Source organism: Schistocerca piceifrons, chromosome 5, assembly GCF_021461385.2.
Source record: "Schistocerca piceifrons isolate TAMUIC-IGC-003096 chromosome 5, iqSchPice1.1, whole genome shotgun sequence".
NCBI classification, from domain to species: Eukaryota; Metazoa; Arthropoda; class Insecta; order Orthoptera; family Acrididae; genus Schistocerca; species Schistocerca piceifrons.
The window spans coordinates 74,847,731-74,863,707 of record NC_060142.1 but is presented as its reverse complement, the minus strand read 5'-3'; the positions used below and the strand labels follow the sequence as shown (position 1 = coordinate 74,863,707).

At 43.8% G+C, this 15,977-nt stretch overlaps 1 protein-coding gene across 2 annotated transcripts in view; it reads left to right on the top strand.

Annotated features, from left to right (window-relative positions):
* The window catches only part of LOC124797895, a 119,761-nt gene that overhangs the window by 89,365 nt on the left and 14,419 nt on the right, over nucleotides 1–15,977 (top strand). Inside the window, exons 5-6 of one of the 2 annotated variants that reach the window (XM_047261010.1) lie at nucleotides 5,041–5,469; nucleotides 11,563–12,288. In XM_047261010.1, coding sequence (XP_047116966.1) covers nucleotides 5,041–5,469; nucleotides 11,563–11,868 — 735 coding nt within the window. In that variant the 3' untranslated portion in view covers nucleotides 11,869–12,288. Of the gene's footprint in view, nucleotides 1–5,040; nucleotides 5,470–11,562; nucleotides 12,289–15,977 lie in introns of those variants that run through there. The other variant, XM_047261011.1, reaches the window with a different exon arrangement.

Below are 15,977 nucleotides of genomic sequence, written 5' to 3'. Positions count from 1 at the left end.
GAGGCACTTAAAGTAGTAGATGAGTTTTGCTATTTGGGCAGAAAAACAGCTGATGACAGCTGAAGCAGAGAGAATATAAAATATAGACTCGTAATGACAAGAAAAGCATTTTTGCAGAGGAGAAATTTTTTGGCATCGAATATAGATGTAAGTGGTAGGAAGTCTTTTCGGAAGACTGGAGTGTATCCGTGTGTGGAAGTGAAATATGGACGATGAACAGTTCAGATAAGAAGAGAATAGAGGCTTTTGAAATGTGGTGCTACAGAAGAATGCTGAAGATTAGCAAGGTAGAACATGTAACTAATAAGTAGAACTGCGAGACAAGAAATTTGCGACATAAGGTGTCTAGAGGAAGAGATACGTTGATAGAACACATCCTGAGATCTCAAGGGAACACCAATTTAGTATTGGAGGGAGATGCGGAGCGTAAAAATAGAGGAGGGAGACCAAGAGATGAATACAGCAAGCAGATTTAGAAGGATACTGGATGCAGTAGTTATTTGAAGATGAAGAGTGTTGCACAGGAGAGAGTAACATGGAGACCTGCATCAAAACAGTTTTTGGACTAAAGACAATAAGAACAACAGAAGAATTCTCATTCTTTTTTAGAAGAGATTCTGGAAAAACTCTCTTTTAATCGGTTATTGCATTACGTTACCATAATTTTAGTGTCACGAGATGCCTCTAAACTGACTAACTCATATTAACACTCGCCATGCAGAAATTTCTGCGGGCGCCCATGCACGTGGCAGCATGTAGTCTGTGGAGAATTTGACACCGACCAGTCTTTTTCTTTACCAAGCGTTTGCAATGATTACATTAACACGCGTACAGATTGGTAAGTACAGACAAATGAAGGCTGCTCCATATAGTAACGAGAGCAGTGACTTACTAGGGCCTTCACTTTACGTAACCACTTGCAATGGGCAAAAGTAATTATTCTATCAAATGGTTTTTATCTCTCTCAACGAGCTGCGAGGCACAGTGTAAGACAACGACGACAACCCTTGCTAGCTATTATTCAATACTATTCTACAGTGCTGAAACAAAGAACCGACATACCGATACAGCACTGTAAATGTTGATAAAAATCTCTCTGTTTTCCATCCTGGTGGAAGTGTTGAAATACCACGATACTTAAGGTACTTTAAACATTGATATCCGATCGGGAACCCTGAGGATATTTTTGGCTCAGAAACGGGCAGTTAGGGCAATAAGTGGTGTAAGTTCGCGAACCTCTTATCGATCCTGTTGACTAGTCTGGATATTCTTACATTGGCCTGTCCTTGATCGTGACCGTGCCAAATATCTCACGAAATAAGCGTCAAACGCAAAAACCACAATGAACGAAACTTGTCTAGCTTGAAGGGGGAAACCAGATGGCGCTATGGTTGGCCCGCTAGATAACGCTGCCATAAGTCAAACGGATATCAACTGCGTTTTTTAAAATAGGAACCCCATATTTTATTACACATTCGTGTATTACGTAAAGAAATAGGAATGTTTTAGTTGGACTACTTTTTTCGCTTTGTAATAGATGACGCTGTAATAGTCGCAAACATATGGCTCACAATTTTAGACGAACAGTTGGCAACAGGTAGATTTTTTAAATTAAAATACAGAACGTAGGTACGTTTGAACATTTCATTTCGGTTGTTCCAATGTGACACATGTACCTTTGTGAACTTATCATTTCTGAGAACGCATGCTGTTACAGCGTGATTACCTGTAAATACCACAATAATGCAATAAATGCTCAAAATAATGTCCGTCAACCCCAATGCATTTCGCAATACGTGTAACGACATTCCTCTCAACAGCGGGTAGTTCGCCTTCTGTAATGTTCGCACATGCACTGACAATGCGCTGACGCATGTAGTCAGGCGTTGTCGGTGGATCACGATAGCAAATATCCTTCAACTTTCCCCACAGAAAGAAATCCGGTTACGTCAGATCCGGTGAACGTGCGGGCCATGGTATGGTGCTTGGACGACCAATCTACCTATCATGAAATATGTTATTCAGTACTGCTTCAACCGCACTCGAGCTATGTGCCGGACATTCATCATGTTGGAAGTACATCGCCATTCTGTCATACAGTGAAACATCTTGTAGTAACTTCGGTAGAACATTACGTAGGAAATCAGCATACATTGCACCATTTAGATTGCCATTGATAAAATGGGGGCCAATTATCCTTCCTCCCACAATGCCGCACCGTACATTAACCCGCCAAGGTTGCTGATGTTCCACTTGTCGTAGCGATCGTGGATTTCCCGTTTCCCAATAGTGCATATTATGCCGGTTTACATTACCGCTGTTGGCGAAAGACGCTTCGTCGCTAAATAGAACGCGTGCAAAAAATCTGTCATCGTCCCGTAATTTCTCTTTTGCCCAGTGGCAGAACTGTACACGAAGCTCAAAGTCGTCGCCATGCAATTCCTGGTACATAGAAATATGGTACGGGTGCAATCGATGTCTCAACACCGACGTTTTTGAGATTCCCGATTATCGCGCAATTTGTCTGCTACTGATGTGCGGATTAGCCGCGACAGCATCGAAAACAGCTACTTGGCCATCATCATTTGTTGCAGGTCGTGGTTGGCGTTTCACATGTGGCTGAACTTCCTGTTTCCTTAAGTAACGTAACTATCCGGCGAACGATCCGGATACTTGGATGATGTCGTCCAGGATACCGAGCAGCACACACAGCACATGCCCGTTGGGCATTTTGATCACAATAGCCATACAGCAACAAGATATCGACCTTTTCCGCAATTGGTAAACGGTCCATTTTAAAACGGATAATGTATCACGAAGCAAATACTGTCCGCACTGGCGGAATATTACGTGATACCACGTACTTACACGTTTGTGACTATTACAGTGCCATCTATCACAAAGCGAAAAAAGTGGTTCAACTAAAACATTCATATTTCTTTACGTACTACATGAATATGTTAAAAAAATAGGGGTTCCTATTTAAAAAAGGGCAGTTGATATCCGTTTCACTTACGGCAGCGCCATCTAGCGGGCCAACCATAGCGTCATCTGGTTTCCCTCTTATAGCTAGACGAGTTTCGTTCTTTGTAGTTTTTTCGTTTGATAGTTATTTCGTGAGATATTTGGCCCAGTCACTATCAATGGACCACCCTGTATATTCCTTACGGTCATTTCTTGTTAACTATATCAGCTTGTTCCCGAGAATAAGCAGCTTTCACTCAGTTAATACTCGGCAGAAATCTGACCTGCATTTGGATCGGACTTCTTGTTCAGAAAGGTGTGCAGTATACCGCTGCATCCAATAAGCTACCACAAGAATTCAGAAATCTTAGCAGTAATCCACGCGCTTTCAAATCGAAACTGAAAAGTTTCCTCATGGGTCACTCTTTCTACTTTGTCGAGGAGTTCATTGAAAAATTAAGGTGATTCCTATGATATACTGTTGATTGCGTTTAGTTAAACTTAGGACTTGTCTTTTTTGGATTCATAAACATTTTATTTTGTCTGTTATTACTTTTATGTTGTAATTTCATGTACTGCCACGTTCCCATGACCTTGGAGATTTGCTCCTCAATTTGGTCCTACGGAAGTAGACGTGTAAATACAGGGTGGCGCAGGGGAACGGGAAATTTTGAACGTTACAGTTGGCAGCACTGTAGCGGCGGCAGGTGTTAGAAACTTTGCACAATTGATGTGAACGCATTGTCATTTAGTAATCATGGAGAATTGGACTGGTACGGAACGTGCAGTAGCTGTGAGAGCGTTTTACAAAAATGATGATAGTGCGACTGCCGCGCAGAGAACATTTCGACAGCATTATCAGCTTGGACGTCATGGACGTGTCCCATCTGCGCATGCGATTGCAACGTGGGTGCGTAATTTTGAAGAAACAGGATCTGCCTTGAAAAAGAAACCTCCAGGTGGCATTCCAACGGTACGTACCCTAGAGAACATTGCAGCTGCTAGAGCTGCAATCGAGAGAATTCCTCGCCGCTCCGTTCGACAGCATGCATCTTCGCTAGGGATTAAGCGACGGAGCTTACAAAGAATACTGCACGAATTAGACTTCCATCCCTATAAGTTGCAGATTGTGCAACACTTACATGAACGAGACCCAGCGTCACGTATGGAGTTTAGTAGCCAGATATTGGCTAAAATCAACGAGGACGCGAATTTCCTTGGTAACTTATGGATATCAGACGAAGCCCATTTACACCTGAACGGATTCGCGAACAAACAGAATTTTCGTTATTGGGCACAGGACAACCCTTGTGAGTTTCACCAGCGACCACTACATAGCGCCAAGGTCACAATATGGTGTGCTGTACCATGTCATGGTGTTATCGGCCCTTATTTTTTTGAACGTGAGGATGGTAGTGCAGTGGCAGTAACATCCGCTCGATATGTTGAAATGCTTCAAACATTCTTCACACCGAGACTGTACGAGCTTAGTCTTAACGTCGAAAACATGTGGTTTCAGCAGGACGGAGTCACGTCACACACTGCTCGACAATCGATGGCAGCAGTTCGTCAGTTGTTTGGAAGACGCATTATTTCACGTAACGGTGACATTGCATGACCTGCGAGATCCCCTGATCTTAGTGTGTGCGACTTCTTCCTGTGGGGATATCTTAAAGGCAAGGTGTACCGTACACGTCCTGCAACAATCCACGAACTGAAGGAGAACATTGAAAACGAATTCACTGCCATTCCCCAAGATTTGCTACACCGCGCATTCCAGAGTTTTCGTAACAGGCTGTTAGAGTGTGGACGCCGAATAGGAGCACATCTTTCCGATGTCATGTTTAAAAAGTAAAGAGACACTTTTGTACATTTTGATTGTAAAGATATACTGAATAATGGCATACTGAATACATTCACTTTCGTTAATAAATTACTAGTTTCACGAATTTATTCATGGAAATGGCGTTATTTCGAAATTTCCTGTTTCCCTGCGCCACCCTGTATAAAATAAAAAGGAACAAGTCGTACAGCCAGTACTGTGACGGATAAGGTGCAGCTGTTCTTTGGTGACAGGTGGATCTCTCCGGGATGATGATGACCGGCCTGGCCACCTTCCACCGAGTGGGTGAGGTGACCATCGACATGGAGCGCAAAGTGGTGAGCGCGCAGAAGCTGATGAAGGTGCGCCGGCGCGTGGTGGCCGCCTCCAACGGCACGTCGGGCGACACGGCCGTCTACGACGCGGCCGACAACAGCACGGCGAACGCGGCGCAGTTCGAGGAGGAGGTGGAGGAGCTGGTGGTGTTCGAGCGCCGCGTCGACCGCGAGGACGAGAAGTGGGCGCGCGAGCCGGCCGTCACCTTCATCGAGGAGAGCAACGTGCTGACCGCGCACGCGCAGGTCGGCACCAAGCGGCTGCGCGGCTCCTGCCACTGGGACGCCAGCCTGGCCGGGCTCGTCACCAGCTCGGGGCTCGCCAGCTTCACCGTCGACTACATACAGGTGAGCCGCGCCCCAACACCGCGGGTGGGGCCGCTTCTGCCGCGGCCGTCCGGCAGCGCACTGCCTCGCGAGATCAGACCTACAGGCAAACGTTCCTTTCGTCCGTGCCTCGTGGAGTTTGTGGTCTTATATCGATTCTCTGTTGCTGTTACAATATAATCGATGATAATTGAGCCGTTAATTTTAGCTTTCAAAATCTTTTCTTAAAGAATTTACTTTATTTACTGGCGATTCATCAAGAACATTGCCGCATTTAATCTCACTAGGTGGGCGTGGAAGTAGTTGCCGGGAAATAACTGATGGAAAATTACTTCTAACAAATGTGAATTTTATTCCTAAAAGCCTTTTCAAAACAAATTTAGAATTATAGGCAGAAAAGCACCCTCGAAATATCAAGTCACAATTTAACAAATATGAATTTTATTCCCAAAAGCCTTTTCAAAACAGATTTAAAATTACAAGCAAAAAAGCACCCTCGAAATATCAAGTTACAGTTTTATTTAGAGGCAAAGAACAATATTAACAGTAGGAGCCTTCGGGCTGAGAAGCTTGCCTGCTCCCTTTCAGCACGGCCGTAGTCATGACCGCTCACAACAACCTCTGAAACAGTACACTGGTGCAAACCTGCAACACACCAGATTACTTTAAACAAAAAAATTTTTAACAACTCACACAAACATGTAAACTATGGACCCTGTAAGAGGAATGGAAATGGTACAACCCTCAAATTATATGCCACCGCAAGTGCACCGCAAGATGATAGACAAGATAGAAACATATTTCAAGAATTCGGCCTTTAAACAATAAATTCATTAACACCGAATCCGACAAACACGACAGAGGCAGCTATTAACGTTCAGCAGACCGACAGGCAGACAAATTGACACTAACTGTCTAACAAATACGGACGAGAGACAAACGAGCTAGCTGGGGACGAGAGACTGGCCAAGAAAACAAGTAGAATTTAACAAGTAACTGAAACAACGTACCTCCCATCACTTAACTTCTAATAAACTATGATGTCTGACGAAGACCTGGCGCAGCACCCCCAACGCTCTCCCGAACCGTCCGCTGCCAGCCACTTCAACGGACGCAGGAAGGCGCGCCGATCTCCCGTCTCACTGCGTCGCAGCTCGCACCGGGCAGACCGATGTCGTAGGTTGGCTCCTGGTGCTGTCGTGTTGGCCGCGAAGCCACTACGCCTCGCTATACGGCGCGGCCTAACACATACTAGCACTCCGGACGACCGACAGACACTAACCGCCTCACCAATGCGGACGAGAGACAGACCCAGTCTAACTTGACTGACCAACTTACCACACTCGCCCAGACTAACTGGCTGACCAACTGCCTCCGACTGACTTCATCCGACTAACCGACTCAGACTGATTCACTGACTACACTCAGACTGACAGACTGTCCGTTGCCGAGCCCATAGCGCCCCTTAAACGCACGTGAACATGCAACTTTTCCCCTTTCCCACCAGAGGGAGACACCGAAGCTGCGATTGCCACAGCGGCGCCACCGCCAGAAACGGAGGGCGACTGCTTCACACTACGCTCTACAAAACAGCAAATTTTACTACAGCTCGATGATAATAAAGCTGTTTGGTATGATGATTATGCTGATGACGCACGGAGACGATCGTGTTCACGATGGAGGTGGGATGTTGAGTGTAACTATGCGGCCTTGTGGAACTGCAGGTGGTGACTAAGAATCGTTAAGGAGGAGGAGCAAAAAATAGCGGAAGGATCCTATGGAGTGGGCCATTGTGATTAGGCCTGGAGAGAAGGATATACCGCAGAACAGATTTATTCTGTTTATAATGGCAGCTGGTTGAAATTTCAACTGGAGAGGATCAATAAGGCATGAAGGTACATAGGAGGGATATGGATGCAGTGGCACAGCAGGTATCTGGTATACTGGTTAGTGAACAAGTTATTGGGGCCACTTTTGTGGTTAATGTATTGGATCCGTATGTAGAAGGAGGTCTGAAAACTGGATCACTAGGCGTAGAACGCAAGTAGGAGGCAGACGCTGAAAGTGAGGCTGAGTTTGTGTCTCTCTAGCATATCAAGGGATTTGGAGAACTTATGACAGACAGAGGTTCAGATAATGTTGGATTATGCTAAGATGGGGCAGATGAGGGGATATATGGACGAGGTAGAAGGTAGAAGGATGCAGATCCCAGGTGACGCCTGTCAATACTATCAACTGGTTATGGGCTCTGTGTTGGAAGGTAAGGAGGTGTGCATTCCATGTTAGTTTTCTGTGAAGTGTTGGAGTGGTGGGTCTGTCGTCGATCGAGAAGTGGAAACCTGGATGACGGTATCGCTTACTGGTGGGATCATGGGTGGTGGTTTGCCTTGTCTGTGAATTTACTTGATGCTTCCATCACTCAACCAGGAGATTCAAGTGACATTGGAGGGAGGCATGCGAGAGTTGGACGGTGTCTTACGTAGCTAGGTTGGTGATGTCTGCAGTGTAAAGGATGTAAATCATGCAGGGCAGGGGAAGGGAGGGGGGGGAGGGGCAGGACACAGTCCTGGAGCACACCTGAAGTGGAGTGAAGGAGTGGCTAGTTATTGTGTATCCCCACTTTCTTCATTTGTTCGTTAGAAAACCGCATTGATAAAAGCCAGGCTCTAACGTCATCACAGGGAACATTGACTGCCAGAGCCCTCTTCTGGACAAAAGATCTGCATGCTCTGTGTGCGAGGCGCCAGAATGCCTAGTCGCAAGCTGTAGACTCCATTGAAAGTGCACAGGCAAGTTGACGGTTGGCGACATGGTTGTCCAGGTTTCGATTCCCCATCCGTGTTGTGTCGCTGAATTCGTTTTTTGTGGCCAAGCGTTCCTCAGCATGTCCTTCAAGATTGGCTGGCTCAACGAAAAACATTCAATAAAACGTGTTTTCCATTCACTGATGCGTGTGAAGACGAGCTGGGTTCGTAAAAGGCGACCTGCGTCTAAGGAGGTCAGCAACACACAAGATCCTGGAAGTCATACATTGACCAGACAGAAGTGATGAACATAGATGTCACAACAGATTAAGTCAGTAAGAAAAAACTGCTGTTGCTGACCACGTCATGAGCTACAGAGAGACCAAGAGCCTCTTGTCTGCCTCGATGTAATTGCGACTCCGTGTTTGAAGAAGCTGTAGAAATACTTGTGGCTAGCAATGTAATTAACAAACACAGGATTTCGTGTTATCAAAGCATTGTCAGCAGTAAGGAATCGTCGACAACACACAAACGCACAAGGCGAGATAAGGCCGATGGGGAGTCAAAACTAGGGCAGCTAAGCCGGGCACCACCACTTCGCCCACACTTACATGCTTTTCTCCAGCAGGGGCCTCTGGACGTCGACGTCCCCTATGAGAAAGTTATAGCCCGCCCTTTCCGATTGCTATTTTCTGGCGAACCAGTGTATGAAATAGCCATCAGCAAAACAAGCACAAGACGCATAGGAAAATAGACGATTTTAGACGCTCCGTTAAGGCCGTCGCAGACGATCAAGCTTGTTTGTCAAATTCGCTCTTCTCTACCTTCTCTAGCCACATATTTCACAAACAAGCCCTTACACATACTAACAAAGTTTTTCAATTTAACTTCACTTTTGAAGCACACGCTGTTCGTGTCTAATGTATTTTTACACTAGTGGAAATGGCTACGAATGCAGAGAAAGTGTTTCTGACATTTTCTCTGGCACTGTGTTTAAAGAAGATGTAAAAAACAAGATACTGGTCCAGTGAATGATTTAAATTGAGAGAGAAATATACACATGGAAACCAATTAAAAGAAATGTTATACTCGGAACCTAATGATTAAATCAACTTTCTGTGAATGACAGTGAAACTCGTAAATGGCCCTCCCATTATAAAAGAAGACACAAGGATCGAAAATTTATTCTCATATACTTGTTCCTCTAAACATAGTTCATTAAAGTACCACATTGTAAAGTACCACATTGTGGAAACATGGACCGTAGAAGAACCGGAGAACCAGTATTTTTTTTCTATTTTATTGCACTGCGGCTTGTGTACTCAAGATACCCTCCGCCACACACCGTCTGGTGGCTTGCGGAGTATGGATGTGGATGGTGGGTGGGTGGATGTGTTGTGTATAGAATATTGGTTTTATTCTTAAGGTTTTCCAGGGCAATATTAGGCTGGGAAAGTTTAGATACCTCTGCTATTTTGGTAATTTCCGGTGCTATTTTGTCTTCATCCTTGATCGTAGTTTCCATGGTTATGGAAACCCCGGATGTGGTGAGATAAATTTTAATAAAACTATATTTCACCAAACATGCGGTGAAACATCAACAAAAGTAACGTCTGCCATCTTGTCACATTTTCCGCCAATCAAAATTTCTGTCAAACGCGCTATATGTCTGATAAAGACATCAAACGCTACTGTAATCGTCACATATTTAACAAGTATAGTAAAATTTGACAAATGGTTTCCATATCTATAGGGGCTTTTAGAGACATAAATAATGTAAACGGAAGTGTATCACAAACCTGGTAAAGGTACCGTGTCCTACGTGTCATAGTACAATCAGATGGATAGTCTACACTACACGTAGAAGGTAACTTACAGACGAACAAAAAGGCCCTAAAGAAGTATATCCCAAAGATGATAACCCTGAATGAAACATAAAAGTCTGGATTATCAATGGCGACGGTACTGCACTAACACAGCAACAGTTAAGTAACACTTGAAGACGTTGAGCAGCTAACTCGCAGAAACTTTGTTAGGTTTCAATAATACAGTCCGACAGATCACCCAAGAAAGTTTAAATCAAAGCTAAATGTCTCAGTAACCATTAGCCAGCAATGAAGAGTCTAACTCCTATGAAGCTGAGTGGCTGTTGTTGTGGTCCTGATTCCGAAGACTGGTTTGATGCAGCTCTCCATGCTACTCCATCCTGTGCAAGCCTCTTCATATCCGAGTAAAAATTGCAACTTGCATTTCTCTGCTTACAGTATCTGTTAGTCTCCCTCTACGAGTTTTACCCCACACACTTTCTTCCAGTACTAAATTGGTGATTCCTTCATGTCTCAGAATGTGCCCCACTAACTGATCCCTTCTTCTAGTCAGGTTTTTCCACAAATTTCTTTTCTCTTTAATTCTGTTCAGTACCTCCTCATTAGTTTTGTGATCTACGTATCTAATTTTCAACATTTTTCCGTTATACCTCTATTCTGTTCTTGTCTAAACTGTTTACCGTCCATGTTTCACTTCCATACATGGCTGCACTCCATACAAATACTTTCTTAACAAACCTCTCTTGTTCACAAACGCTTTACTTGCCATTGCCAGTCTACATTTTATGTCCTCTGTACCTCGGTCATCATCAATCATTTTTCTGCCCAAATAGCAAAACTCATCTACTACTGTAATTGTCTCATTACCTAATCTTATATCCTCTCTCTGTTGGTCATCATCAAGCATTTTTCTGCCCAAATAGCAAAACTCATCTGCTACTGTAATTGTCTCATTACGTAATCTAGTTTTCTCAGTATCACCTGACTTAATTCGACTGACTACGTTCCATTATACTCGTTTCGCTTTTGATGTGCCACAAATTTCTTTTCTCTTTAATTCTATTCAGTACCTCGTCATTAGTTTTGTGATCTACTTATCTAATTTTCAACATTTTTCTGTTGAACCATTCAAGACCTAGTCCATTCCATTCAGCTGCTCTTCCATGACAGAATTACAATATCATCGCAAACCTCGATGTTTATATTTCTTCTCCCTTGACTTTAATTCCCACTCCAAATTGTTCTTTTGTTTCATTTACTGCTTGTTCAGTGTACAGACTGAATAACATCGGGGACAGCCTGCAACCCCGTCTCATTTCTCCCACTGAGTGCCTAATGGCGGTTAATGAGTGTGGCTGCCATACGAAGGATCTGGGTACGTCTCGGTTTCACTGAAGATGTATCTTTCCCGCAGGCAAACCTGGGCAAGTCTGCATGAATGTTTGTACTTGCCTTTTCCGGCCTGCTTAACCCGATCCTGCCCGTTGATCCGCTGGTGCCGTGAGTGAGTGCACGCTCGGTGACGACGTTGCCCTCCCCCACAGGTGACGGTGAGCGTCAGCCAGCCGCTGGACACCCGCAAGCGGCCCACGCTGGACAGCCTGCTGGTCCGCATCGGCAATATCCAGGCGCGCATCGACGGGCTGGGCACGGCCGACTACGTGGCCGAGCTGATCGTGAACGTGCTGCCCAACCTGCTGCGCCAGCAGATCATGTCCGCGTTCGCCGAGCCGCTGCGCCTGCGCGTCCAGAAGGAGCTGCTCTCCATGGACGTGGACCGAGAGCTGCGCCGTCGCCTGCCCGAGATGGACCAGGTGTTCTCCCAGCTGCAGCAGGAGCGAAACCAGTAGGCGACCGTCTGCTCCAGACAGGCCCCCCGCAACAGTGACACTGACAGCGAGGCTGTCCGACAGTGGGCTCACGTATTACCCGACGAGGCCAACTGGGGTCCCAGCCAGAGGGTGTTCGTGACCGAGGAGCGCACTGTCCGATATTCTGGGAACATCATAGTGCGCTAAAGGTCTAGCAACCTTTCAATCATTGGCTGTACCCACGCCATCGACGATACTTTTTGCATACTGTGTCTTGATCTTCATTTATTCTCTGGTAGTAAGTGTGAATCTAAGTTTGGTCTAAACAAACCACTTAAGGGGGGCAGGACGTCAAACGGGCCGACTTGGAGCAGGAGACATCACAGGACATTTTAATTTCCAGTGTCTATACTTTTACAAATAAATTCGTAAAACTTTGTCAGCATCACCAGGAAGGATTCAGGATTCACACTCATTGCAGTGGAAGTTCGAAAACATAACAAAATAAAAAATTTTTTGCGTGTGAAAATTCATCATTTTTTCACTTACTAATGGCTGCATTTGTTGCTATAGGGACAGTTTTCTTCATAAGTTAGAGAGATTCTTCGATGAATTTTGCACAGCATACATACCACACTTACACGTGCATGAAACTCTAGAATTTATTTAATTTATGAAAGAACGAATGAGTTGTTGTATTTTAAACTTCATGTTTAGAAAAAACATAAATTTTGTAGTTAACTACCTCAATTTTTAGCACAGTTTTTAATAGATTTGGAAAATTCTAGAGTTTCGTACACCTATAAGTATGGTTTGTATGCTGTGCAAAATTCATCGAAGAATCTCTCTAACTTATGAATAAAACTGTACCTATAACAACAAATTCAGCCATTAGTAAGTGAAAAAATGATGAAATTTCACATGTAAAAAAATTATTTCGTTATGTTTTACAATTGCCACTGCTAAGAGTGTGAATTCTGAATCCTTCCTGGTCATGCTGACAAAGTTTTATAAATTTATTTGTAAAAGTATAGACAGTGGAAATTGAAATGTCCTGCTCCAAGTCGGCCCGTTTGACGTCCTACCCCCCTTAAAGTAGTGGGCACCTCGCCTGTTCCAATCTAAGGCCAGCCATCTCTTCTACAGTCTTCTGGGGTCTCGTTTTCCTTGTCGTTTGTCGTTCAATACTTGTTTTGTTAGTCTTCCTCCTGTCATCCAGTCAATATCCTCTAGTCATTCTTAGGCCCCTTCTTTTTATTCGTTTGTCAACTAAATAAATCCCCCCCCCTCCCCCCAGCTCTGATGTCTCCATTTTTATCTAATATCTCACACTGGGACCCTTCTGGGTGCCTCATAAATTTCATTTCAGTGGTCAGCATACTTCATTTTTTTCCTGAAGACATAACAGACACGTACTGTGAATCAGTGATTGCTGCCTACGAAAGTATGTCGATTAATATTGCATGTCTTTTGCTATTCACACCGACACACACTCAGGTATGGCCATACCACTGGTTCGTCTATACATCTGCGTTACATCGCGGTCGACAGGGAGACTGTAGCGTCTCTGCTTCTAAGTATCCATAAGTGGCCAACGGCCTCTCGAATGGAGCACTAGACAGCTGAGCACAGAATGTTCAACTGTGCAAGTGACTGTAAGGTGAATTCATCCACATATGTCATGCGGGTGTGCACTGCACTGGGGGAAAAAGGTCACTCTTACCATATCTTCAGTATCACACTTACTACAAGATGAATGTTGATCATGCTTCTTTGTTTCTTTGTTGGTCGTGGTGAAATCTCATCACTCTTCTTCCCCCCCCCCCCCCCCCCCCCCACCCCCAGCGCTCGCCACCCCCGTGTTCTCCACTCACCTCTATCTAATGCCGAATCTCTATATTACTGTTATTTATTCAACTCAAACGCTTTTGCAATACGTTCCATTGCCTTCTCCTGCAGTGGTAACAACTGAACTGGTGTGTGACTATTGGTAGCCAAGTACCAAGTTGACTCCTGCTAGTGTGGGACCACAGTTGGCTTTATCGAGTAATAGATCACCAAAAAGTAGAATTTATTTTGCGGAATCACTGCACTCGAGTAACAAATATAAGCTACAATGAGTTAGTGTATTAGGGAAATCGTGTTGCAATCTGTTGTGAATGAACTTTAACAACAACAACAGCAGCGACGTAACATTATTCAGCCAAAGATGAAAGTACACTTTGAGACAAGAAAAAGAAGTGCTATGAGATACTGGTAGTTTAATGGACCATTTAACTGTATATTATGGTGTGAAATGTTTTATTCTGTGTATGTTATTTAAAAGATCTGTACCAGCTTGAAAGAAGTATTTTAGATCAACGAATGACGAATTTCCTGTGTTATATATCATGCTTTTCTCCTCCTGTCACAACAGGAAACTTATGGTTTCCGGCGTTTTGAGGACGGGGGGATGGGGAAGTAATATGATGCGGAACAGCAAGTATATCATTGCTACTAATAAGACATGGAGGTGAAGGCAGAGATTTTAATGTACGAATTACCTACTCCGCAGCAGCAGCAGCTGAACGTCTAACAGTTTTCTCCTTAGCAATTTACAGTCCACCTGCTTATTGTTTGTTTTGTTTTTTCATAATTTGAACTTCCTACAGTTCTCCCTTCAGACAAGACACAGTGAACACGGATAATGTTCATGAACTGAAAATGAACATGCATTGAAAATAAAACTCAAAGCCGCGTGGGATTAGCCGAGCGGTCTAAGGTGCTTCGGTCATGGACTGTACGGCTGGTCCCGGCGGAGGTTCAAGTCCTCCCTCGGGCATGGGTGTGTGTGTTTGTTCTTAGGGTAATTTAGGTTAAGTAGTATGTAAGCTTAAGGAATGATGACCTTAGCAGTTAAGTCCCATAAGATTTCACACACATTTGAACATTTTTTTAAAACTCAAAACATAGTACTGGTGCTTCCTGACACTGACAAGAAGCAACTGGTGCAGTCTGAAGAGACTCCACCAACCATCTGCCCCCTCACTGCTGTCTGTGGAATGGTAGCTCTGCCACTCTGCCTTCTCGATTCTTTGACCAGGAGATGTTGTCTTCTAATAATGCTCCACACCTCAACATGTATGTTCCAATGTCTTATAATTCTTAGTTTTTAATATATATTCCTCAGTAAGAGGTCATTTTTCATCCCAGGGAAGTATTTCCATCACAAAGTTTATTTTTGCCACGTTTTATTAGGCCACTTTCTTGCCTTTCTGTCTGGTCGATACAACTTTTAAAGATGATTTTAAAATAACTCCCTGATAAGCTAGAGAGTTGAAGTAATAAACATAGCTCAGAAGTGGTTAAAAATGCAATATTAAGTCACTTTCTTGTCGGTCTATTCGGTAGGGGTGGGCGTGGAGGTGGATAAAATTCGTAATGCCTGACAGCTAGGCTGCCCTTTATGTTGTGCAGGTGGTGTCAGAATGCTCTCCAGGCTGTAAACGAGCAGACGAGCACGACTCAGGAGGGGGGGGGGGGGGGGGAGGGGCGAGAGGAGATGAATATCGCAAATTTTGCAATTGATTTGAACCTAATTTCTCAATGAACTAGAGACTTGAAATTTTAAACATAGGACAAAATGGATGAGAGTGCGATATTAACTCACTTTTTGTGTGGTGTGTTCTCCCATTTTTCTGTTCCAGTCAGGAATGGTTCGCAGGAAGAACGATTGATGGAAAGCCTCTGTGTGAGCTCGAATATCTCTGATTTTTACCTTCTCGTCTGTATGTGGGAAGCAATATAGCAATGGAGTCAGGTGAAGAGAAACTAAAATAAACATGAAATTTATCACGTGGCTGTGTTGTAATCTCATAAAATGTATGAAATCGCTTGAAAAATTTCACACTCAAAGACTAAAATTAGAAAATAATTATTTAAGTAAAATTCAATTTTTAATACACCAACGTCTTAAACCAGACTTAAAAGTATAAATTATTTCTCCTAATCCCGTACAGGTTAGTGACCCCTCTTTAATAGCTGTGAAAATAATTGTAAGGTTTTAAAACGAAACACGTAGCGTACATGTCATACATAATTGATACGTGAATAGTCCACTTTCTTATTTGTATCTATTGCATGTGCCCTACAAGTATTGTCATAAATCA